This window comes from Pinus tabuliformis, chromosome Q, assembly GCF_031772625.1.
Source record: "Pinus tabuliformis cultivar Carrire ecotype Pingquan chromosome Q, CPIR1, whole genome shotgun sequence".
Lineage (NCBI taxonomy): Eukaryota > Viridiplantae > Streptophyta > Pinopsida > Pinales > Pinaceae > Pinus > Pinus tabuliformis.
Genome location: NC_142296.1, coordinates 464,864,205 through 464,889,379, shown reverse-complemented (window position 1 = coordinate 464,889,379; position 25,175 = coordinate 464,864,205). Strand labels below are relative to the sequence as shown.

General features: G+C 40.3%; 2 protein-coding genes across 3 annotated transcripts in view; both read left to right on the top strand.

Annotated features, from left to right (window-relative positions):
- The window catches only part of LOC149220199 (serine/threonine-protein kinase STY46-like), a 432,848-nt gene that overhangs the window by 375,947 nt on the left and 31,726 nt on the right, over nt 1-25,175 (top strand). For both annotated transcript variants that reach the window (XM_089384695.1, XM_089384696.1), the window contains exons 13-14: nt 5,402-5,482; nt 5,601-5,651. In XM_089384695.1, coding sequence (XP_089240821.1) covers nt 5,402-5,482; nt 5,601-5,651 — 132 coding nt within the window. The remainder of the gene's footprint in view (nt 1-5,401; nt 5,483-5,600; nt 5,652-25,175) is intronic.
- Nucleotides 19,705-24,821, top strand: LOC149220200 (uncharacterized). Its single transcript, XM_089383653.1, has 3 exons — nt 19,705-21,257; nt 21,375-21,770; nt 24,457-24,821. The coding sequence occupies exons 1-3, from the start codon at nt 19,763-19,765 to the stop codon at nt 24,819-24,821; spliced, it is 2,256 nt and encodes a 751-aa protein (XP_089239779.1). The 5' UTR covers nt 19,705-19,762.

Here is a 25,175-nt window from a genome sequence, read left to right as displayed (position 1 = left end):
CTGATTTCAGTCTTTGGTATCCAAAGGACTCAACACTGACTGTAACTACATACACCGATGCTAATTGGGCTGGAAGTATAGATGATCGGAAAAGCACTAGTGGAAATGCATTCTTCCTAGGAGACTGTTTGGTATCCTGGCTCAGCAAAAAACAATCATCCATATCATTATCCACAGCCGAAGCTGAGTATGTTGCTGCAGTAGATTGTTGTTCTCAGATACTATGGATGAAGGAAGCTTTAAAAGATCTCGACATATGTACAGATCAACCAATTTCCGTCTATTGTGACAACACAAGTGCTATCAGTCTCAGCAAAAATCCTGTGATGCACTCAAGAACCAAACACATACCAATCAAGTATCATTTCCTCCATGAACAAGTAGCTGAACAAAACATCATCTTGGAATATATCAGTACTAAGGAGCAGATAGCTGATATTTTCACAAAACCTCTTCCTCGAGAAGCATTCGAACATCTGCGTCAAAAGATGGGGGTTATTTCTTTATCATCACTCAAGTTCATTCATAAAGATGTAGCAGGACAGGGGGAGCAGGTTGACAGGGGGAGTCCGTATGCATTCCTTTGCCATTGATGTCAAAGGGGGAGAGAGAGAGAAGAAGAATATTTCCATCAATAACAAAGGGGGAGATTGTTGGATTGGACACAGATTGTCATTGATGTCAATATGGCAATATTCGAGGAGCAGACGGAACGGAGCCAAGAGGAGCAGACAGAGCCAAAGAAGAGGAGCACACAGAGCCATCGGAGTAGATGGAGACGAGAGGAGCAAATATGCCACAGATAACGCTATCGGGAGCCATCGGGAGCCGTATAGGCCACAAAAGAGTTGTATGCTAACGATTACACTATCGGAAGCTTATCGGATGTTAGCGATTACATTATTGGAAGCTTATCGGGCCTGTAAAGCCCATATATGCGTTTAATACATTATTGGAGTAGAAACCATATAAATATGCATTAACGTAAACGGAGGCGGAATACTATGAATCCCCGGCAAATACACTATCAGAGTTGCGCAGATGGATGGCAGATACAGCATGACGGGCAGATCCAACGGTCGCGGGTGATAAAGATGCACGGGAGATAGCGAGCGGGGACGGCGGTAAGCGGTATTCCCCACACCGCTTTCGAAGGTGGGTGGTAAACGTACCATGGCATGCGATACCATTCATTGCACGACACGTGGATGACGGGACGCGGCCAAAAACCGCTTTATCGCGCGTTAACATGCGGTTAAGTTACGACATTAGGAGGAGCGAATGCCGTTGGATCGCTTGGCGGATGATCGGACGACAGGGCTTAAACCGTGCGGCTTCGTCGGATGTGACAGGGAAATATTACGTCGGGGTGCAACGATCAACGGAAAAGGCAGATTTTATATATATATGCGCAGAATACGTTATTGGAGGAGAAACACACACACACACACACCTATATCTATATCTATATCTGTATCTGTATCTGTACCTGTACCTGTACCTGTACCTGTATCTATACCTCTACCTATACCTATATCTATACCTATACCTATACCTATAGCTATACCTATCAATGTTTTACAACTCGGACTCGGACTCGGACTCGGCCGAGGATCGACTCCGACTCGGACTCGGACTCGGTAATGACTCGGCCGGCTCGATTTCAATGACTCGGTCGTTGTAAAAAACACATTAAATATTTATTTTTTTTATAAAAAAACATAATTTTAAATATTTTAAACATAATTTTAAAGATTTTCATTCAAGTTTCCAAACACACAACATTATAATATACATGGAAGACAACCATTCAATTCCATATTAAGAGGTGAGTCACATAAATGAACATTTCACACGGTTATATCCAGTAGATAGAAGGTTCAAAAATCAAATGCTGAATCAGGTTTCCCTAAAGCTGCCTGAATTAGTTTGCTGAAAGACTTTAAAGAGCCATGCACTTGAGTATTTGACTAGCATTTAATCTTTGCCTTGTGTCAGACAGTTAATTTTGATTGTGTCAGACAATTAACTTTGATTCCTTTAATCTTCAATTTGTTATAGAGTCCACAGACTAGTATGACCAAGAGTGCCAGCTTTACATCCTGGAAATTAATAAGTTTGCGTGTTTTTCATTTTACCCAACAGATCATATCTGAAGGTTGTGCAAAAATGTTTGCAAGGATACCGTCAAATACTGATTGTGGTATAGGCATCTATGGTGAATGAGGATACCATGAGATAGTGGTAAGCAAGAGGTCACTGGGCAAGCAAAAAAATGTGAATGGCAAACTAACAGGAAAGATTGGAACCTTAAACAACAAGAAATGAAGGACAATGTAGCAAAAGAGTGCATAGAGTGTGTAAGATTGCATCACATTGGCTATTTGAGTGTGATTTTCTTTTGATGTGCAACCCCACTGATGCATCCAAGTGAAAATTTGCTTGACCCCTACTTACCTTTACCAAATATCAGCAAAAACATGAATTTTTTTTATTAAAATCGCTGCCCAGCCGTCCTTTCCATGACTCGGCCGAGTCAATACCGACCCGGCCGGGTTGACCGAGTCAGCAATGACTCGGCCGAGTCATTGGATGACTCGGCCGAATCATTGCTGACTTGGTCAGCCGAGCCGGGTCATGGGCCGGGTCAAGCTGTGGGCTAATGAAACGGTCCGAAACGGTCGTTTCCGTTTCAACCCGCCCGTTTTGTAAAACAATGATACCTATACCTATATCTATACACACACTTTAACATTATCCATAGCATAAACATACCTATACCTATACCTATACCTATACCTATATCTATATCTATACACACACTTTAACATTATCCATAGCATAAACATACATCGGTGGCCAAAACCTTACATACATGCGTTTAACACTATCGGAGGCGAAAAGCAGACTTGAAAATATATGCACAAGAGGCTGAAATAATGCCGATTGCGACTGCGATAGGACATAGCATGTTCGTTAAACGAAACAGTCTCGATGGATGCCTGTTATCATTGAAAAAAACGGGCCTGGGTTACAGTTTTTTAACACACAGTGACCGTAAAGCCAAGAAGTTGAATGGAAAGATCAAGCGAGTCAGAGGAAACGACAGCGACTGAGGAGGAAGCCTAAGAGACGGTGTAAGCGGAAACGAATGGACAAAGGCATGGGAATGTATAAAACAATAAAAACAGAGGACTGTTGGGGCTGTGATGGTGGAGAAGAACTAGAGGCAGAAGAGGGAGCAGAAGCAACGGAGGCTGTAGAAGTAGCAGAGGCATGAGAGTAGGAGTGAGAGAACCTCAGCTGAATAGAGTGCAACAACATACTAGTGTATACCAAGGTTGGGTTGGAGCACAAGAGGTTGGAGCCTTAGAATTGAACAGGACTAAAGTCATTAGGGGTAGGTGCTCCTAAGTGCAGAACCATTGCTAAACAGAGTTGGTGCTCTAGAGGTTGGAGCCTCACTGAAGTCCAAGTTGGAGCTTGGCAACTATTCACAGTTAGATATATACTTATATTGTATTTATTTCATTGTACTGTCTTGAGTTTTAATAAAAGCATTTATTCCAGCTGCTGGTTTCTGTGTTCTGTGTATACACATACATATCTATATATGCTTTTGGCAATCACTAGAATAAAAATTGTAAGAAATACTGATTCACCCCCCAGTGTTTCCAACATGTATTTCAGTATTTTCCGTAGAAAACTGCTAGTAACTTGTTCAAGTAATTTAACAAGTAGGTGAAATGTTATCAGTTTGCTGCAGTAGGAATCAGGTAACTGATGTTTCAGTGATAAATACTTCAAAAGTTTTTGTATGTACTCCTGCTGACATGTAGGGTAACTGGACACAACAAAAGTTACTTGAGTATATCTGTACCAATGTATATGCTGATCTCTTTTAATGTGAGAATTGAATTTCATTCATGAATCATGCTTGTGTAGAAAATCAAATTTTCGTTTGCGGTCATCAACTTAAGATCCAGATGGTAGGTATTTGGAGCAACTGAATTGCCTTCCTGAACTTGTTTCAAAATGTGCAATTGTGGGTGGTCAGAAACAAGTATTCATCACCTTCTTTCAGTCACACTCTAAGCCCATTTGGCAGACTTCTTTCGATGAGAGTTTGAGTCACTTCATTCAGGAGCATTGAGTCAGACATGAAATCTACTAATAACTTGAAGTGTTGCTCAAGGCTGTGTAATACTCTAGATACGGATATGGATATAGATGTGAGTTCAGATACATAGTGTAAGAAGATGAGATAATTATATTATGTCCAACAAATGACCACAAAAATAGGACAATGGGACTAATGTATAGATCCAGTGCAAGTACAATGTGGGTACGTGAAAGCAAGAAACAAAGAAAGAGGGCCCAAACCTAAGTATCTAGCTACGAGCTATAAACTCATAGTCTAGCGACAGTACAAATGTGCATGCAAGGATACAAAAGGAGGACCAGAGACTGGAGATCTCAGAACTGTATGAGAAAGAGGGATAGAGGATGTCAAAGCCTGCTAGTACTGATGGTTAAGGGCGAGGAACAGGACTGAGGTTGAAAAGACGAATGCAATAGTAGATGATACCCTCCATGTCATGCCCAGGACTGGGTTGACTCAGCTATATGATTCTGTGGGGAGTGTAACCAGTAAGTAGAGAGAACCTCCATATACAGCAGATTCTTAGAAAATTTTGACAACAAACAGTTGGAAACAACAAAAATTAAGATACTTATAAAACATATATATGCAAAACAAATACCATGAAACACAGAATACTTACTATTCGCAATTCTGGAAATATAACTGGAAACCTTGCAAACTTGGTGTGCAATGAGTTATGGGTGTTTTTTGGTTTTCTTTTTGACTGTTTTAATATATACTTTATAGAATCCCTAAACTAGCCATATCTGGTATAGATCCCATGCACATCCATCCTGTGTCCTATACAGGTAAGTATCTTATCTGTATCCTTACAGGATATAGATCGCTATGGATCGAGCAATAGGGCAGGGTGGATCCAGGAACGTAGATATCAACTGTTTGCCATCAATCACTATAACCAAAATCTTCATGTATAGTAAGACTTTAAAATATTCATGATTTTTTCAAATAAATCTGAACTGCTACCTAAACCAGGAGCTGGTTTTATTGTGACAACATAAAATTCTGAAAATGCAATTTTCATCTTAATCAGTATAGGTTATTGCTCATCAACTATATGATCACAGAGAAGATGGTTCAACCTTTGCAATGGTCTTACAGTTAAAAACTTGTGTGTTAGAAATTTAATATTATCATGAATTCATTCAAATAAATGTGAACTAACTAGACTAAAAATTGATTATATTGTGACAACTTAAAACTCTGAAATTGTAATTTTCATTTTCATTTATGTAGGTTATCAATCATCAACCATATGATCAGAAAGCAGATGTCTTCAGCTTTGCAATAGTTTTATGGGAGTTGTTGACAGCAAAGGTATTTGTCATAGTGCAATTCTATTTTGAAGCCACTCCATCACATGCACAGCATTTGAAAAGAAAACATAAAGCTCTATAAGACTGTTGTAATAGTGTTTTCCTTTATATTTATGCAGCTTCCTTATGATTCTATGACACCATTGCAGGCTGCTTTAGGTGTGAGACAGGTTGGTAGAATTTTATTGCCATGTTCTTGTGACTTTTACTAAATCACACATATTAAAATGTTTCTGTAACTGTCTGAATTTTGTTTTTGAATTGGCAACATGATGGATTGATAAATTTAAAATAGGGATAAATATGAATTTGGGTGTGAAACTGACATTGACAATTTGAAGAATTTCATGATTCATTTGGCTGGATTTCTATTTATTTAGGAATATTGAGGACCCTAAAATTGCGTATTAGTTCCATTCCCAATACACTCCACCCAATGATCATGTATTTTGCTTAGTCAAATCAACTAGATAATGTTCTGCTTAACCACGTGGATATACAATCGCCAACCATCAATATGGATTCAAATTATGAGTACTTTTACATGTTTACTACAATGCTGGTGCTCGTATAAAGAGACTAGGGAAAATTGCTCATGTCAATTATATGGTGTTTACTTTCATTGTCTATGTTTAATTGCTAACATGATCTAGTAAAATCGACCACCAAACCATAGTTTAATGGTAAGGAGGTCTAAAACCATATTTACATAAGACTACATTGAAACAAATGGAGCAGCTAGCAAATATAGAAATAATTAGAAGAACATGAGAAGTGGCAGAAAAGGCACAACCCATTCAATTATATTCACACCAGTGATATAAATATATAGTACAATGGTGTAACCATCTCTTGAGCTAAATTTGCTCTCATGCCAACACCTCATCAAGAGAAAAGGCTAGGAGGCAAAATAAAATTTAATACACACTTGTGATAAAAACTATATCCTATGGTGTCAAATACATAGGTGGTGAAGGATTTAGTGATTGTATAGGAAGATATATGTTGAGAAATTGTAGCTGTGGTCAATATTTTCATTGTCAAAATCAAAGGAGAAATAATTTGTTTTCTTGCTGTCCAAGTCGGCCTCAACTGGACAAGTCGGCCCCACCACTTGAAGGGGTTTGACCCCAAGGTCAAAACCCACCTCTTGACTCACATATATATTGGCATTCGTTAGACCTCATTTGGCATCACTTCAACTCATCCATTTGACCTACAACAAGGAGTTCTATTCACATGTGCGAAGGAGGAAGAAGACAAAGTTTTCTAGCGAAGTTTGACCTCTCTTATCTCTGTGTTGACCAGCATTGACTTGGCTCTTTTCTCTGCTGTTTGATTGAATCTTTGACTGTGATTGGAGGACAAATATTCTCAGGATCGTTCTGTTCATTGACCGAAGTTTTGTCTCTGTTCTGGGCCATTGACCGAGGTTTGACCAAACTTTCTGTGGAAATTGTAGGACCAAATTTTGGCCTTTTGACCAGCAGCCTCAGGCCGAAATTTGGCCCCTTGTACAGACTTTGACTGTGAGCAGATCGTTGACCTATTCTCTCTCTCTTTTGATTGGTTTTGACTTGGCATTTATTGAAGTCAAAGGTTGGCATTTTGACTGGAATATTCTGATGTACAATTTGATGAATTGAACTCTCTCTCATAAGGAAAGATTACCAGGTTTTCCCCCTTGTGGGGTTTTGTCCCAAGAAATTTTGGTGTCTCTTGTTTCATTGTTTTAACTGTGATCTCTATTGCTCTAAAGTTAATGGTTGAAATTTTCAAGTATAACTGCTTAATGATTGGAATGCTCTAAAGAAGTCAAAATTGTATCATTGGAAGTAGTTATCAGTTTGAAAATTGTTCTAGTCTTGTTTGCAACTAGAAAATCAACATGGTATCAGAGCTTTGGTGAAGGAAAATAGCATTGATATCACCTTGAAGAGCATTGAGATCCTACATCTTTTGTCTTGAATCTTGCTTGATCATTCTCATCAGGAATTCCTTCATGAAGGCAGAAAACAAGCTTGAAGGAGCTACAACCTTCAGATCATGGAAGACTAGAATTGACTTTGTCCTTGCAAGGCATAAGGTCTTGGATATTGTGAACTGAACCAAGGGATGATGGTGCAGCAAAAGCAAAGAAGATGACATCATAGCCATGAGCATTTCTGTGGAATCTGTTAGAGGTCATCTAATTCCTTATATTGCTGATCATTAATCTTCCAAGGAAATGTATGATGCTTTCATTGGATTGTACACCATTAACAACATTGGACAATCTATAAGCTTAAGGATTCAGCTTTGTGATACGAAGATGACAAAGAATGATACTGTAGCATCACACTTCATAGGGATCTCTCAATTAAGAGATCAACTCAAGGCTATTGATGAAATTGTATCTGATAAGGAACTTGTAAGTATAGTTGTCAATGGTCTACTTGAGTCCTGGGATTCTTTTGCATCAAGTATCAATGGCGGAGAAAATGCAGTCCACTCAAAAAATAGCAAGGAAAGAAGAAATTTTGGAAGATTTCAAAGAAGCACAGGAAGAAGATCTGCTCCAAGACCTACCCCAGGAAGAGGACCTGCTCCACATAGAAGACCTCCTCCCTCTCAAGAAAGGACATGTCAATTGTTCGATGTTTTTGTTGCCAAGCATATGGTCACTATCAAAATAAGTGTCCTCAAAAGGATAATGATCAAAAAAGGAAAGGGAAGCAACATGCTCCGCAGTTGGTCTTAATGAATCTTCATACAAGAGGAGGCCTAGAAAGAAAGATACTGATCATGATGATTATTTCTTTTATTCTGCTTTCAAAGGTTGTATTGCAGGTCATGATGAAATTTGGTTGGTGTACAGTGGTGCCTCTAGGCACATGACTGGAAGTCATGATAATATCTCTGAATTAGTTGAAAAGAAGATATCTCAAAGGGTGGAGCTTGGAGACAATGGCAAGTACGAAGTCAAAGGCATTGGTTCATCATCCTTCCAATTGGAATCAAGAGGTAATGTCTCTATTAACAATATTTTATATGTTCCTAGTTTGAAGAAGAATTTGTTGTCCATTTCATCTCTTGAAGACAAAGGATATATAATTGCCTTCATTGATGGTCAAGTTCTAGTGTGGAAGAAAGACTCCTCCTTTGAATTTGCCAAGGTCATTGGTGTATGAATAGGAGGCCTATATCGTCTCCTTGGACGCTCAATTCAAGCCTTGATACACAACACCTCTGATCTTTGTGAACTATGGCATCGAAGGTACGCTCATGTTCATTACAAAGCTTTGACTAGAATGAAGGATTTTGTTAAAGGTGTACCTGAAATCAAGATTGAACATGATGGAGTTTGCAAAGGATGTGCTCTTCGGAAAAATGTTGAAGGGCAATTTACTAGAGATTAGTAAGTCTTGTTGACCACTCCATGTCAACTACCCCATACCTGTATATTTTTTCGTGCATGGATTTCTATCATGTCCGAGCACTAAGATGATCCACAGATTCATCATTATCAGCCATATGTACACTAGAGTTTTGTAAACCCATTCTGCATTTTGTAATATAAATGATCCTAGTAAGACAAATGTATGTAACAACCTAGGTAAATTTATTTTGCTGGTGATGATTTCTATCCTAAGAGATTTTTTGTCTCACCAATTCATGTGTGTTTCTAAACACAGATGATCGACAAAGTTTTTCCCTCCAACCTCATCCCAAAGCTAGGGTGGATTTTGTCGTCAGGATTTTAAATGAGTGCTAGTGTTATTTATCGTCTCTATAAAAATGATTTGGGAATAATTTTAACTATTTGGTTAGATTATTTTATTACAAGTCACTTAGTCTACTAAATCATATTTTGTGTTGCAGAAATGGGTAAATGTTGAGGGTCTATAACAAACGGGTGTTCCCCCTTCATGGGTTAGAAATGTAATATTTCATGTAAATAATATTTTAGCTATAATGCTAAAGTATTAGAGGGTTGGAAAAATTAATAATCCCCTCATGAGTCAATTAATTAAATTTTCTGGCTAAAATAAATTAAAATGCTAAAGCCAAAAATTTAATTAATTTAGGTCCTAGGAAAAATTAAATCCTCCAACATTTAAAATTCGTAGGTTTTAAAGTTTTTAATTTTTGGAGGTCCCCAACCAAGGGAATATTGAAAATTTCAAGATATTTTGGACCCTTGGGCCATAGTAGTTAAGTCAAAGTCAATTTTTTGAGGCAATTAACTCAAAATAATAATTTTTGAGTTAATTAAAAGGAAATTAAAAATGAAATTCGAATTTCCTCAAAAGGTAATTTTATTTCAACGGTGATGATTAAAAAGTCATTTGATCTTCATCAATGGTTGAGATTGCTTTTACGGGGATCAAGCCAACTAGCCGTTGGAAAATTTTTCTATAAATTAGAGGTCTCTCTTCATTATTTGGATCCGATTTTCTGAATCGTGTACTTGTTCTAAGAAATTTCTTGTAACTTTTTTCTGTTTAAAAAAATGCAAAGACTTTGGGGTTTCAGACCGTGGTGTTCGTCTTTTAGATTTGCGTGGTAATATTGTTCTTAATACTTTTCTTCTTTTATTTGTATTTGTTGGATAATAGCCTTTGAGAATTGCTCTGTGCACATGTATTTTGCAAAAAAATTTGGGTTTTTAAAATATCATTTTGATTTGATAGAAGTAGCAGGTATCTCTATTTCTTGATGATTTTATGATCATTTTGAATCTCTATTAATCTAACAATCAGATGTAAGTGCGCAGAAGTTATCATTCAGGATTTGGTCATTTGGGGAAGTCCTCAGCAAAACCAACTGACTCTCAGATTACAAAATCTAAAGAGTCCACTACTTTTAATTTCTGAAGTCATTTTACAAAATATTTTACTTGCGGGGTTTTTCTTGGGCTTGTGCCTGTTTAAAACTTCCAGTTTATTTTTAAATTCTGTGCAAAATTGTTTAGATCTGGCTGATATAGGGCTTTGATCTGCAGATCTACTAAATCTGTAGAATATTATTGTAGATATCAATTTTTTTTATTCATTGGAGTTTTGGGTATTTCATATTTTTGTATATACATGTTTTGGGGTTTGCTATCTTTTGTTTGTGCAAGGACAGATCTGAAGATTGCAAACGATTTTTGCGGATTCTGGAGATAGATGTAGGGTCCTAGAGGGCATCTCCATTTTGTTTACAGGTTGAAGATAAATTTCAAGAAGATCGTGGGCAAATTTTTTTTAGGGCCTTGAGGTCCTGTGTTGGCCATCTCCAGCTCCTTCTCGGCCTCCCTTTTTTAGGCCCCCTTTCTTCTCCCTCTCGGCCGACCTCCTCCCTCTTGGCTTGCCTTTCGGCTTCTTCCCAGCTCTCGGCCTGCTACCTCTCGACCCTTACTCTTGGCCTCCATTCCCTTATCCCTCCAACTCCTCCTATTTCCTGTGCTCTCCCTCTTCTCCCTCTCAGCGTCCAACTCTCGGCCTTCCTTATCCCTCCTTGGCCCTCAAGCCTCTCATCCTTGCAGCGTCTTTCACCATAAGTTTTTCACATTTTTTCCATAAAATTCCCAAAAAATTTCAACAATTTTTTAACAAAAAATTTCTCAAATTTTTTTTTGAGTTTGGCATTGGGATTTGAAGATTTTCAGTGACTTGGGCAGCTTGTCTCCAAGTGTCTTCAAGCCCCTAATGATTTGAAATGGGGCACTAAAGGCTTCTTGTCAACCTACAAGAACCTCTCCCACTCCAAAGCTTAAACAATTTCCAAGATCTATGCGTATGATTGATAATTTGCGGAAACAAGCACTTGAAATAGGTGTATGCTTGTGTTTGTCTTTAACTGCTTAATTACCTTAAGTTTATTTTCTTAAACTAATATATAAACACACATAACAGTAAAATGCAGCAAATAAACAAACACATAAGACAATATTATAATACGGAGTTCACCCTGATATCTTGGGCTACGTCTCCTTGAGCTCTAATCAACTTGACTAGGCTCTCTAGGATTATGGTAACATTTCTTTTACAAGTTCCACACTCAAATCCATAGGTTTACAACTGTACCTATGGGCTTAGAATACCATCTTACCCCTGGTTGTCCTTACTTTGCAGACAGATCTAGGCTTCTCTAGACTAGACTCCTTCAATTAGTGCTCCGGGCTATCTTGAGCTCCTGGCTTGCACCAACTCCCTCAGAATTCTTTTACTGTCTCTAGAATTCCTTCTTCTGTCTTCAGCACACATTAGACATTAGCAATAGCTTGATCATTTGATCTCTTTGCTGTTCTCTGGCTCTCGGCTCTCTGTAAGGAGAATAACTGCCTCCAACCTCTGGTGGCTTCTCTCTGTTCTCCTCTCACTGGCTCCCATTATTACAATTTGTGAGCTCCCCTTGAGTCTCTACACAACAATGGGATTTATCCTTCAGATGGCTCGAACTCCTCGAGTCCACAAGAATAATGCCTCCAGACCCCCTGGACGGTTACCAAATCCTCTTTGGTTCCCAAAACGCCTTCCTCTGTGCTGGACCCTTCTGTCCGTCTCTTCGCCTCTCTTCTGCATTCTCATTCGTGTTTTCATGACACGTTCTATTTCATCATTTCCTTATGGTGGGGAACAATGATGTTTAAAATAGAAACGGTTTGGAGACGAAAGGACCGGCGGGCGCGGCAGTCCCCACCGTCCGGCCTTTCTCCGTAACAAAATCCCCAAAACAGAGCAAACTTAAACAATATGCAATATACATGGAAATACATTGCAAAACAGATTAATCCGGATCTCAAAGATCATCAACCTGCATCTATAATATTTCAGGTCCACGCATCCATCGCAAATCGCAATGTTGCATGGTATGTTGTTCCCCTTTGCTTTGTTGCGCTCCGATCTCCGATCACTCCGATCGGCGCTATTGGCTATTAGCGCATTGACCCATCACTTATCGGAATATCGCATATCGCATGGTCTAAAGACCTGAGGTCCATTCCTTTTCCGATGGAGTATTGCGATGCGATATATCGGCAATCGCAAATCACAATCGCTTACGGCCCAAGGTCCATTCCTTTGAACTTGACTCATTGCGATGCGACTTAATCTGGTCTGTCGATTTGCCTTTTAATTTGACGGTTCGCACTAAACCCGAAACATCAAGCAGTCCGCTCAATCTCCACCGTTGATCTGCGATCTCCAATCCAACGACTGACAGTCTTTTCGGATGGCCTACTTGCACAGAGATTACCTGCCTGAAAAATCAGTTTTCTCTCTCCTATGGTGTGCTACGTGTCAGCTGGTGTATGGAATCGGGTGAAGCCCTTCCAATACCACTTACCGCCTGAAGCCTGCCCGAAATACCGTTTACCACGGAACTCAATTCCTTCGCTGTTTTGTTCAATAATCCTTCGGGTCCGCTTCATCGCATTTCTCTTAAGGCCACAGTCCAAACACACCATTGGCTTTTCTCCGATGTGATAACAATGGATGACTGCTCCATTATTTTGCTCCCGTCCGTTGATCTTTCGGATCCAACGACCCTTGAGCATAAACGCTGCATTTCTTTGACGGGCTTATGTTTCAACGTAGTTTCCCTGTCATACTTCGATTTAAAATATTTTTGAAGACTTGGAAGGTTTATTCAAGATCCATTTTGGATCACCTAAGGGTTGACTGGTGCACATCCTCTAAACCCTTACCTCATTTGTTTGATCTGATTGAGAGCAAGACTAATACTGGCATAGAATTTCAGTTAACTAAGGTTTAGCAACAAATTTAGTTTGCAATCTTTTACTACAGTACATTTCAGAAATAGAAGTGATCTTCTGTAACCTTTTGCATGCTATGGATTGGTTCATAAATGTCCTGAGGATTATTTCGCTTCTTTACAATACATCTTCAATGATTTTAAGGATAGATATATGAAACAAGGTGATTCATGTTGTGCCCCTAGTACTATGCAAAAGAGTGAAAGAGATCTTGTAAAGAACTCGACTATCAACAGAAGATTTCAAGACAATTCTTATGATGAATCCACTTGTACCATTGCAAGACAAATCCATGATAGTGGAGAAGAAGAAACAAGTTGCCAAATCAATGTTGACAACGATAAGCATCTTGTTAAGGAATTGATTCAGATGGTTAAAGACATACAATTAAATCAAGCTCAAGTAATCAAGAATACAGAGGTTAATCAGGATCAACTTATTAAAGATATGGAACTTAACCAAGCAAGATTAACAGCTGATCATGCCAGGGAAATTGATTCTATACAGAACAAGTTATTAGCCTTAGAGGAAAAGATAACGATCATGGAATTCAATCACTCCAATCAAATGACTGCCATGGAATAAAGACATGAGGAAGAAATGACCATCATGGAATTTGATCACAATAATCAGTTAGATAACATGCAACCAAATCATAAGAAAGAGGTAAATTATATGCAAAATTGCTTCATGGGCATGATGTTGAAGTTTCTAAGTTTACTTAGTTAGAAACCCTCCATGCACTTTATTTGATTTATTCCTACCTACTTGTTATTTTCTTTAACAAGTTATTTACAATTCAAATACTGAAAATAAACACTAGTGCATGCTGAATATTACATATCAGCAACTAAAAGAAACAGAAACAAACACACCATATGACACCATTATTTTTGGACTAATGTCCCCGGAAAAACCCAATGTGGGAAAATCGATGCAGCTATCTGAGGGTTTTCTTATTAAGCAATATCAAAGTACAATCTGGGTGCCGAAACTGGCCTACCCAACAGAGAATTTCCTTGGCAGTAATACCTCTCAGTTTCTGACAAATCTTTTGGCTGAAACCCCAGATAATCCTTTCGGCAGCTACTCAACACAAATCTGCCCTAGAAACCCCAGCGTCAACCTCTCTCTGGACTGCGTCAACCCCTCTCTGCCTCACGCTGGCCTTGTGTCACCCCGGATGGGTCTGCGTCAGCCCTCTGGCCGTCTGCTTCAGCAACGCTGGCCTCTCTGAGGCTCTGTGCAACTCCCGACTGCCTCTGTGTGGCCTTGTGTGAGCCCTGGCTGGCTCTGCGTCACTCTCCTTGGCTACTGCGCTACTCTCCTGACACTATCTCTGCCTCTCTGTCTCTCTGTACTCAAATGCCCCTCAGCTACATCTCCCGATCACTAATTCTATCTCTCTTAGCAAACCCCACTCTAGAGAATAGAATGACTGATCACTCTAGTGTGTTCTCCAAGTGACCCTCAAGCCTCCTCTTATACTTTTCCTGTTGACATCTCAACGACCGAGATTAAGTCCCTAATCAACGGCTAAGATTAGATCTGGCTTGATCCATGTCTTTTGGACCATTCTAACACAGATTCATATTAATACACATTAATATTTTATTTTCCCTAAGTTTAGACTTAGGGACTCCATTAAAAATATTAATTATTTTAATATCTCCTGATCTGTTTAGAATCTGCCCAAAGCCTTTCTGGGTATTGGAGATCTCATGTGCCCCAACCTCTCCACCAAGTTTCGTGGCTAGAACACATCCGATGCTACCCCAAATCAACGCATGAAAGTGAAGAATGATAAAATTATAAAGGACATGGAAGTTGGTCAAATACATATTCACAATAGATTATTGGTCATAGAGAAAGAACAAGCACCATGTGCTATAAATATGAAAGAAATCGATACCATCGAAAACAGATTAAAGATAATGGAAGTTAATCATTCTAACCAGATGTCCATTATTCTGAATCATATGATTGCAATGGAAGCAAAGCACACTCGAGAAATAAAAACTATGGAGGCCAATCATATCACATTGCAAGCCAGATTTGTGAAAATTGAGCTCAATCAAGTGAAATGAATAGTAAGGGTTGCCAGAGAATGAGTTCCATACATAAGAGGTTGGAAGAAAGGAAATCACAGGTACAAAAGTTTTAGTATGATCCAGATGACAGATGGCAGAAAATCAAGGAGCTTTCAACAACTCATAACTCTCCCGATCCATTAAAGCAGGTCCCGTCTTGTCGTGAATATCTTGAGAAAGTGGTTGACCTCGTTAACAAAGATTTAGCTGAGGATGACATGATCAAAGAAGAAATTGAAAAGGATCAATTTATAACTCATAACATTTGTGCAATTGATCCATCATTTATTACAGAACAAATGCAGAATGAAGAGAGGCATGTCACAAATGTCTTAAACACTTCATTTGAAAGTTCTCAACCAGAATGTTCCACATCATCAACGATACAGCCTGCCACGAAGAAAAGCCTGAAGCGAAAAAGAAAAAGAATAAGGAAGCGTTTTGATCAGTGTTGCACGAAGCGCCTCCCCCCCCCCCACGGTTCCAAGCCCTGAAGCGCGTCCCGTACGGAAGCGCCTAGGAAGCTTGGTCGGAAGCGGCGCTTCCGAATTCGGAAGCGCCACTTCGGCATTTTTTGCCGCTTCCTGGACTTTTCGGAAGCGTGGCGCTTCCGAAGCACCGAAGCGCGCTTCGTACGGCGCTTCGGGCGTCGGAAGCGTGGCGCTTCGGAGGGGGAAGCGTACGCTTTCCGTACGCTTCTGGAAAAGCTTCTGGAAAAGCTTCCGGAAAAGCGTTTTTTTTTTCAATTTTTATTTTTATTTTTGGTGAGTTTGCTTGTTGGGGGTGGGTCCACCTTGGGTTAGGGTGACGAATGAAGGCAAAAAAAAAATATAAATATAGCAGATGCTCCCTCATGGTAATGTTAAATTCTTAAAGTAAAAGTGACATTCTCCTTTATTTTTCATTTTCATCCTTTTACTTAAATTTTTAACATTACCATGAAATGACTCAGGATGTTTGAGAGTGGTTCCAGCCTCATTGGACTTCATATGGAGAAAATAGAATTTCATATCCTATTCAAAATTCAGCAGACTTAATAGTTTTCAGGAATTCAGGATCGATGGGATTGTGGCATTTCATTAGATTATATCAAGTATGAAGGTATGCAATTAGCATTTAATCAAGAGCACCAAGCCCTATATGTACCTAGTGTTGGTGGTGTTAATTGTTGAACTCCTTTGTCACGTGGCACACCCTTAGCAAAAAATTACCTTTCAATCAAGTCAAAATCATCAATCAAGCATCTTAAGCTTTTTCTACCATATTTTAAGTCTTGAGTTAGGTAGTTTGATCAAAATTGGGCAATGTTGACTAATATCCCTAGACAATCGAGGTAGAGGCAAAGGCTAGACAAGAGGAGAAGAATCTAGATTCTAAATGGTTGATGCTCGAATAATTAATCATTAATGTACAATGGATGCCATATCTATCTTGATTTATGCAAAAATATGCATGTTTTCATGTCTTCTACAATTAATTTGCTATTTGGGATGTTTGTTTTGAGTATAAATGCAAAAAAATATAAAAATATATATATATATATATATAGCAGACGCTTCCGCGGACGCTTCGCTTCCTAGATTTTTGGAAAATGACGCTTCCGCTTCCAAAAAACGCTTCCGCTTCGCTCCCGCTTCGTGCAACATTGGTTTTGATGCATCTGATGGCTGCGAGCAACTCGATTTTCGAGTAAGACAAAGTCCTACTGTATGCAAGATTGGACAGGGCACATCCCAAAAACAACCCACAGATTTGGCTAAAAGTAGGCAAATGCTCAGTATGCACTATATTGAACACATCTGATGCCACAAGGCATCCTTTGTATTGTATCTCTAACCTTACACCCTGTTATTTCAGCATTTTCACTTTGTAGTTAGATTAAATTTATATTTTCATGTTAGTAGAATAGTTAATAAATGAAGAGCTTCTATTTTTATGTGCTTAATGTTATATGATGATTTTTGGATTATATTTGGATGGATGCTATTTATGTCATTCAGTGTTTTCTTTGGAAGCAGATTCTGAATTCTCACATTCCTTCGATGAAGCAACATGTCCCTAAGTAGAGCCAGATGTTGACCACTCCATGTCAACTACCCCATAGCTGTACATTTTTTCGCGCATGGATTTCCATCATGTCCGAGCACTCAAATGATCCACAGGTTCATCATTATCAACCATATGTACACTGGAGTTTTGTAAACCCATTCTACATTTTGTAATATAAATTGTGAAAATTTCTAATACGAAATTCTATTGCAGTAATTGATTGATTTCACCTACTTATCTCTCACAATAAGTTATTTACGAAAATCCTTCAGTAAATATTAAAATAAATTCTACTGCAGTTATCACATAATTACATAGAGAAAATAATAGTGATATACAAGCACACGAATCAATCACATCAACACAGTTGTTTTTGGACAATTGTCCCAGGAAAAACCCAATATGGGAAAACCGGCGTAGTAGATGTGGGTTTTATTAATCTTCATGAACAATCGCTTTACAAGGAATGATTTCATAGAAAAACTGAGACACTTCTGAGAGAAAACACCTGAGACAAGGTTTCTCCTCCTGGAGAAGTTCTGACACCTTGGAGACACTTCACCCACCTCTGCGTCACTTCTGTGTCACTCTACATCACTCTGCGTCAGTTTGCGTGAGGACTACATCTCCAATGTTGTTGTTTGCCTGCTCTTCCCTCTGCGTTGTCTCTCGAATGCCCTGCGTCACCTCCTCCTCAGTCATTGATTGCTGTTGATGCCCTCCTCTTCCTCCACTCTGCAACTCTCCCTCTGATATCAAACTCCTTCTCCTTGAGAATTGATTTCCCTCAGGGTTCTGAGTATTTGCCCAATGTGTCTCCAAATGACTCTCAAGTCTTCTCTTATACTTTTCCTGTTGATGAATCAACGACCCAGATTAAGTCTCTTATCAACGACTAAGATTAAGGCAGACTTGATCCTCGTCTCATAGAAGCTTCTCACCCATATCTTTATTAATACCCATTAATATTTTTATTTTCCTAAGTTTAGACTTAGGAACCCATTAAAAATATTAATTATTTTAATAACTCCTCATCTGGGTGGAATTCTCCAAACGATTTTTGGGTCTTAGAGATCTCATGTGTTCTAGCCCCTCCACAAAATTTCGAAGCTAGAGCACATCCGATGCTGCCCAAAATCAACACTCCCTCTTAGCAAGGAATGTGCTCTAACAATACTTCCCAATAGAAGCATCACATTGATCCACGACATAGTTCCTTTGCATTGTTGATGTTCGGCCTACGGCCCCTCACCTATTGCGTTGCTGCAACCTGTATTGCTTCCCATGACACTACAATTGTCAATGCTACATCTGTACTGGAACTCCCTCTGAATGTGCTGCATCCAATGTTTTAAAAACCGTTTTGAAAAACCGGTAACCGGTCAAACCGGCCGGTTAGCAAGCTGGCCGGTCCGAACCGGCCAAAAAACCCGGTCAGACCTTGCCTTTCGCCATTTTTGGGGCCCTAACCGGTGAAAACCGGCCGGTTTAGGACGGAACCGGCCGGTTTGTATCAAACCGGCCGGTTCCGTCCTAAACCGGCCGGTTTATGGCATGCCCACCGATTCATGCAAAAAGGCGTTGGTGGTTTGTGGTTTAGGGGTTTTGGGGGGGAGGTAAAGGTATTTTCCCTCCAAAAACACCCTCTCCAAGCTATAAGAGACCCCTCTCACTCTCATTTGTCTCACACAACTGATTTGGAGTGTTTGTGAGTTTGTTTGTGAGCTTGGAGAGTGTGGAGTTTTTGCTGAAGTAGTCATCTTGGAGTTGGAGTTGGAGCTATTTTGGAGATAGTGTGTAGCTGTCAGTGGAGTTGCCATCTTCAAGAGGAGGCTAAGGGAGCTAGTTTGCATTTCCAGGTAAGGATTTGCACTTGATAATTCCTCATTTGAGTCTGCTGTCCATGAATTTTTTTTTTATGTGTTATAAACTTCTCACTTCTATGATCTATCATGTATGCTATAAACTCTCTAGCTCTATGCTATCAAATTTTGTAGCTTGAGCCTTGCATGTGCATTTGTTTTCCTACATTTATCTTTGGTTTTCCATTTTGCTTAGCTGCAATTTTTTTTTTAAATGGCAGATTTCTTTGCAAATTGTTATTATTTCAAGCAAACATGGCTCCAAAAGGAAAGGACAGTGCATGGGCTCATTGTGATGTAATTGATGGAAAAATGATATGCAAATTATGCCATAAATCTATTGGAGGTGGGGGTATTCTTAGGTTGAAACAACACTTGGCTGGGATAAGAGGCCAAGTAAAGCCATGTGATGCACCAAATGCACTGTTAGGTCCTATTAGGGCAGAATACATTTCCAAGCTTGAAAATTTTATGAGGATAAGGCTAGGGAGAAGGCCATCCAAGATGACATTGCAAGGAAGAGGGAATTAGTTGAAGCCATGAAAGAGAGTGGGTATGATGATTATGAGATTCAAGACTCCACTTCTATCCCTTCCACCAATGACCCCTTTCACTATGTTCATCCTTCTATTGGCCAACCATCAAAAGGAACAAAGAGAACAAACATCCAAAGTTATTTCTCATCTTCTGCCAACATTGCCTCTTCTAATCCCACTTCCTCCCAGCCAAGTTCTCAACCCACTTTGGATCAACATTGGAAAAGACAATGCAAAGAAACTTCTCACCAATACATTGCTAGATGGTGGTATGATTCAGATATCCCATTTAATGCTGCTCGCTCACCTTATTACCAAGCTATGTGGGACTTTGTTATAGCTGCAGGAAAGGGCTTCAAAGGCCCTAGTATGCATGACTTGAGGGGAGCTCTTTTGCAAAAAGAGATATCTTCCATTGATGAGTATTTGGTTGATTTTAAAGATTCATGGCTCAAAACAGGTTGTTCCATTATGTCAGATGGATGGTCCGATGGAAAGAACCGCACTATCATTAATTTCCTTGTTTCTTGCCCTCAAGGAACCATGTTTTTGAAATCAGTTGATGCATCTGATAAGGTAAAGGATGCAATCCTTCTATTTGAGCTTTTGGATAATGTTATTCAGGAAGTTGGGGAGCAGCATGTTGTGCAGGTCATCACTGATAATGCCTCAAACTATGTTCTTGCTGGAAAGATGGTTGAGGCCAAATATAAGACCATATTTTGGACTCCATGTGCTGCACATTGCATAGACCTCATGCTTGAGGATATAGGCAAAGTGGAGTGGGTAAAAAACACTGTAGAGCATGCCAAGTGCATTACAAAATACATTTACAACCACTCATGGATATTGAACCTAATGAGGAAACACACTGGAGGCAAAGAGCTTGTTAGGCCTGCAATTACGAGATTTGCAACTCACTTCCTCACGTTGCAATGTCTCAATGGTCAACATAAAAACTTGCAGAAAATGTTTTCCTCTGATGAATGGTCTGAATCTCGGTGGGCTCGTAGACCAGATGGAAAAGACACCAAAAAGAAAGTGTTAGACACTTATTTTTGGAAAAGGTCTGTAGAGCTTGTGAAAATTACCGAGCCCCTTGTTAAGGTGCTAAGGTTGGTGAATGGGGAAAGATTGGCCATGGGCTACATTTATGAAGCTATGGATCAGGCAAAGGAGCAGATACGGGCAGCTTACAAGGACAGGTTAGCTAAATATGGCCGTATATGGGAGATCATTGATAACAGATGGAACAATCAACTCCATCGTCCTATACATGCAGCCGGGTATTTTTTGAACCCAAGGTATCACTATAAAAATCGGCTAGGAGATCAGCATGATGGGGAGGTCAGAGCTGGATTGATTGATTGCTTGGAGCGCATGGTCCCTAGCCATGTAGACCAGTTGGAAATACATAGACAGCTTACTATTTTCAATATGGCAAGTGGTACTTTTGGCAAAAACTTGGCAAAGATGGCAAGAGATGTGGACCAACCAGGTAAGCAATTCCAATTTCCATTTTGTTTTTCATTTCAAGTTAAAATTGTTTACGTTCTTGAATCTTTACAATTCAAATTATAAACTAAGTTACTAATTAATGTCTTTTTCTTTGCAGCACATTGGTGGGAGTCATTTGGTGGCCAGTGTCCTCAATTGCAAAGGTTTGCAATTAGAGTCCTCAGTCAAACTTGCAGTGCTTCAGGTTGTGAGCGCAATTGGTCTGTTTTTGAGCGCATACACACGAAGAAGAGAAACCGTTTGGAACAAAAACGGTTAAATGATCTTGTTTTTGTGCAATACAACCTTCGACTGAGGAGGAACCAAATGATGAGCAAATCACCTGATCTAGATCCCATTGTGTTGGACGATATTGATCCAACATCAGAATGGGTGGAGGAGACTGAAGATCCTGTGTTTGAGGTTGATTTTGATATCGACATGGCTTTAGCGAGGGATGACGCAGATGATGTGGCGGCATCAGAACCAGGATCAGTAGCAGCGTCAAGGAAAGGCAAGGAACCAATGGAAGGCACTAGTCGTGCAGGTCGACAAACTCGTGCTTCCATTAGGTCCACTTCTATTGTCATTGGTGGCATTGATACTGAGGTTGCAGATCAGGCTGAGGCATCCTCAGACTCTGAACCAGATGATGTCTATGTAGCTCCTGATGATGATCCTGTGTCTAGTAGTGGTGATGGACTTGATGATTGATCATGTGTACACTGTAGACTTGTAGTAGGCCAATGGCCTCATAGCTTGTAGCATTGTTTTTGGACTTTATAGGCCATTTAGAGCCTCATTTCTTATGTATTTTGCTATTTTGTCGATGATATGTATTGTACTCGGTGCCATTTTGATATATTCACCTTTACATGGTATATAAATGAGCAAACTTTGCATATTTTGTCTCTATTGGCTTGGAATCATGGTTTTATATCTTAAAAATAGTTTTGTTTCATTAAAAATTAATTATTTAATGTATTTTTTTAAAACCGGTTCGTTTAGACCAAACCAGTCCCGGTTAGATCGGTTCCGGTCGATAAACCGGTTCATTAGGTGGACCGGTCCGGTCACCGGTTCCGGTTTTAAAAACATTGGCTGCATCATGCTGCCCATAGCACTGCCACTGCTAACTGCTGCACTGCAACTCCTTATACTATCTGCTTCTGCTACTGAAACGGATTCTTAACCATCCCCATCCTCCCTGAAATAAACAAACTTTGTTCTTCCTAGAGCCTTGGTGAGGATGTCTGCCACCTGTTCTCCGGTTTGGGTGTACCTCAATTGTACTGCCCCTCGTTGGACACAGTCTCGGACGAAGTAACACCTGATATCAATGTGCTTCAACCGATCATGAAAGACTAAATTCTTAGAGAGCTTGATGCAACTCTGATTATCACACAAAATACTGGTCGCTTCCATCTTTCTTCTGAATAGTCGCTTCCAACTGTGCTAGTTGCCATATATTCAGCTTCAGCTAAGCTCAGAGCCACGAATTTTTGTTTCCTACTACACCAAGAGGTCATTCCTGATCCAATGTTGAAACAGTACCTAGTGGTACTTTTCCGATCTACTGAACTTCTAGCCCAATCTATGTTAGTGAATGTTGAAGAACCGCTACCCTATTCCCCTATAGATGAGATGATGGACGAGTTGAGGGGAGCGAAGTTCTTCTCGAAGATTGATCTGAGGTCAGGGTACAATCAGATCCGAGTGAGGGACCAAGATGTTCCAAAGACAACATTTCGGTGCCACTATGGGCACTTTGAGTTGTTGGTTATGCCCTTTGGGCTGACCAACGCACCTGCCACATTCCAGTCGTGCATGAACCACGTATTTCGTGGGCAGTTGAGGAAGTTTGTGCTGGTGTTCTTTGACATACTGATCTACACTTGGATGTGGGAGGAGCATTTACAACACCTTGAGACACTGTTGCGCATCCTGGAGGAGCAACAGTTCTATGCCAAACTGTTCAAGTGTGAGTTTGGGTTGAATGAGATGCTCTACCTTGGGCATATCATTGGGGAGGATGGTGTCAGAGTGCATGAGGAGAAGATCAAAGCTATTCGGGATTGGCCAAAGCCCCGGAATGTGACTGAGTTGAGGGGGTTCGTGGGCATTTGCATGTATTACAGGAAAATTGTGAAGGGTTTCTCATAGCTGGCTACACCCCTCACAGATTTGACGAAGAAGGGGGATTTCGAGTGGACCAATACAGTGCAGGAGGCATTTGATTGCCTCAAGGAGGTCATGAGTAGTTGTCCAGTGTTGGCACTCCCTGATTTCACTCAGCCTTTCGTGTTGGAGTGTGATGCATCAGAAGTGGGCGTGGGGGCCGTATTGATGCAAGGAGGGCACCCCATAACATTTGAGAGTAGGAAGTTACTACCCCATGAGCTGCTCTACTCCATCTATGACAAAGAGATCCTGGCCATCATGCATGCGTTGGCCAAATTCAAGCAGTATTTGGTGGGAAACAAGTTCAAGGTCAAAACCGACCACAACAACCTCAAGTTATTTTTGGAGTAGAAACAACTACAAGAGAGGCAGCAAAAGTGGTTGAGCAAACTGCAATTATATGACTTCAACATCAAATATGTCAAAGGGAAGCACAACATAGTTGTTGATGCATTTTCCAGGTGACCAGCCACCTTGTCCTTAATGAACATTTCCTCGGACTAGAGAGCGCAGTCACTCGTTGAGTACTCCAAGGACAAGTTTGCATGCGAGATCCTTGATGGGTTGGTGATGGATGACCGGTATCGGGTGATGAATGAGGTGATCTACTATCGAGACCGGATTTACTTGGTGCCCAACTCCCTGCTGAGGAAGAAGATTTTGCAGGTTGCCCATGATTCACCACTAGCAGGGCACTAGGTGTTTAGGAAGACATACCGGACCATTAGGGAGCGCTTTGCATGGAAGGGTCTCAAGGAGGACGTTCTGAGGCATATACATGAGTGTGACACATGCCAGCGGAACAAAGGAGAGCAAACACACCCCACTGGTCTACTACAATCGCTTCCCATTTCGAAGGGAAAATGTGAAAGAATATCGATGGATTTCATCACCGGGCTGCCCACAGTACAAGGCAAGGACTGCATATATGTGGTGGTGGATTGCTTGATGAAGTACGCCCATTTCTTTTCCATTCTAGCCTGGTACTTGGCCTCACAGGTGGCCAAATTGATTTTCAGGTTATTTCGGCTACATGGTCTCCCCAAGACCATTGTCAGTGACTGGGACAGCAGGTTCATGGCTGGGTTTTGGTTGGGGTTATTCATATTGGTGGGTATGGAACTCACCGAGCACCAGTTACCACCCACATACAGATGGCCAAACGGAGATAGTTAACAAGTGGCTGGAGGGCTACTTATGTAACTATGTGACAGGGCAGCATGAGGCATGGATACAATGGCTGCATTTGAGGGAATACTGCTACAACACTACCCATCACATGTCTATAGGTATGTCGCCATTTCGAGCCCTATATGGTTATGATGCATTGTCTTTTGCTGATGTTATGTTTGGAGACAGCAGGGCCCCAAGGGCCAAGGACTAGATACAGGAGAGCCAAGACATCTTGAGGGCTCTAAAAGACAATCTGCAAATGGCCCAGAATCAACAGAAGCTTTATGCAGACAGGGGCAGAGTTGAGAGGCAGTTTGAAGTTGGGGACTTGGTCTTTTTGAGGCTCCATTCGTACCGACAGTTTACGTTGAAGCAGAAGGGGGCTGAAAAACTCAAACCCCGCTTCTATGGGCCTTATCGTGTTGCTCGGAAGGTGGGGGAGGTAGCATATGAGTTGGAGCTACCACTAGGGAGCTGGGTGCACAATGTTTTTCATGTGTCTTGCCTCAAGAAGGCACTAGGGTAGCAGGTCACCACTACTACAGAGTTATCCCTTATGGACGAT

What these genes read in the sequence shown, in the direction of transcription:
- LOC149220200 (XM_089383653.1), top strand. Translation starts at nt 19,763, where the DNA reads ATGAAAGAGAGTGGGTATGATGATTATGAGATTCAAGACTCCACTTCT. An exon ending in AAGAGATGTGGACCAACCAG is followed by an intron (nt 21,258 to 21,374) that starts GTAAGCAATTCC and finishes TTTTCTTTGCAG; the next exon opens with CACATTGGTGGGAGTCATTT. An exon ending in AGTAGCAGCGTCAAGGAAAG is followed by an intron (nt 21,771 to 24,456) that starts GCAAGGAACCAA and finishes ATTGATTTTCAG; the next exon opens with GTTATTTCGGCTACATGGTC.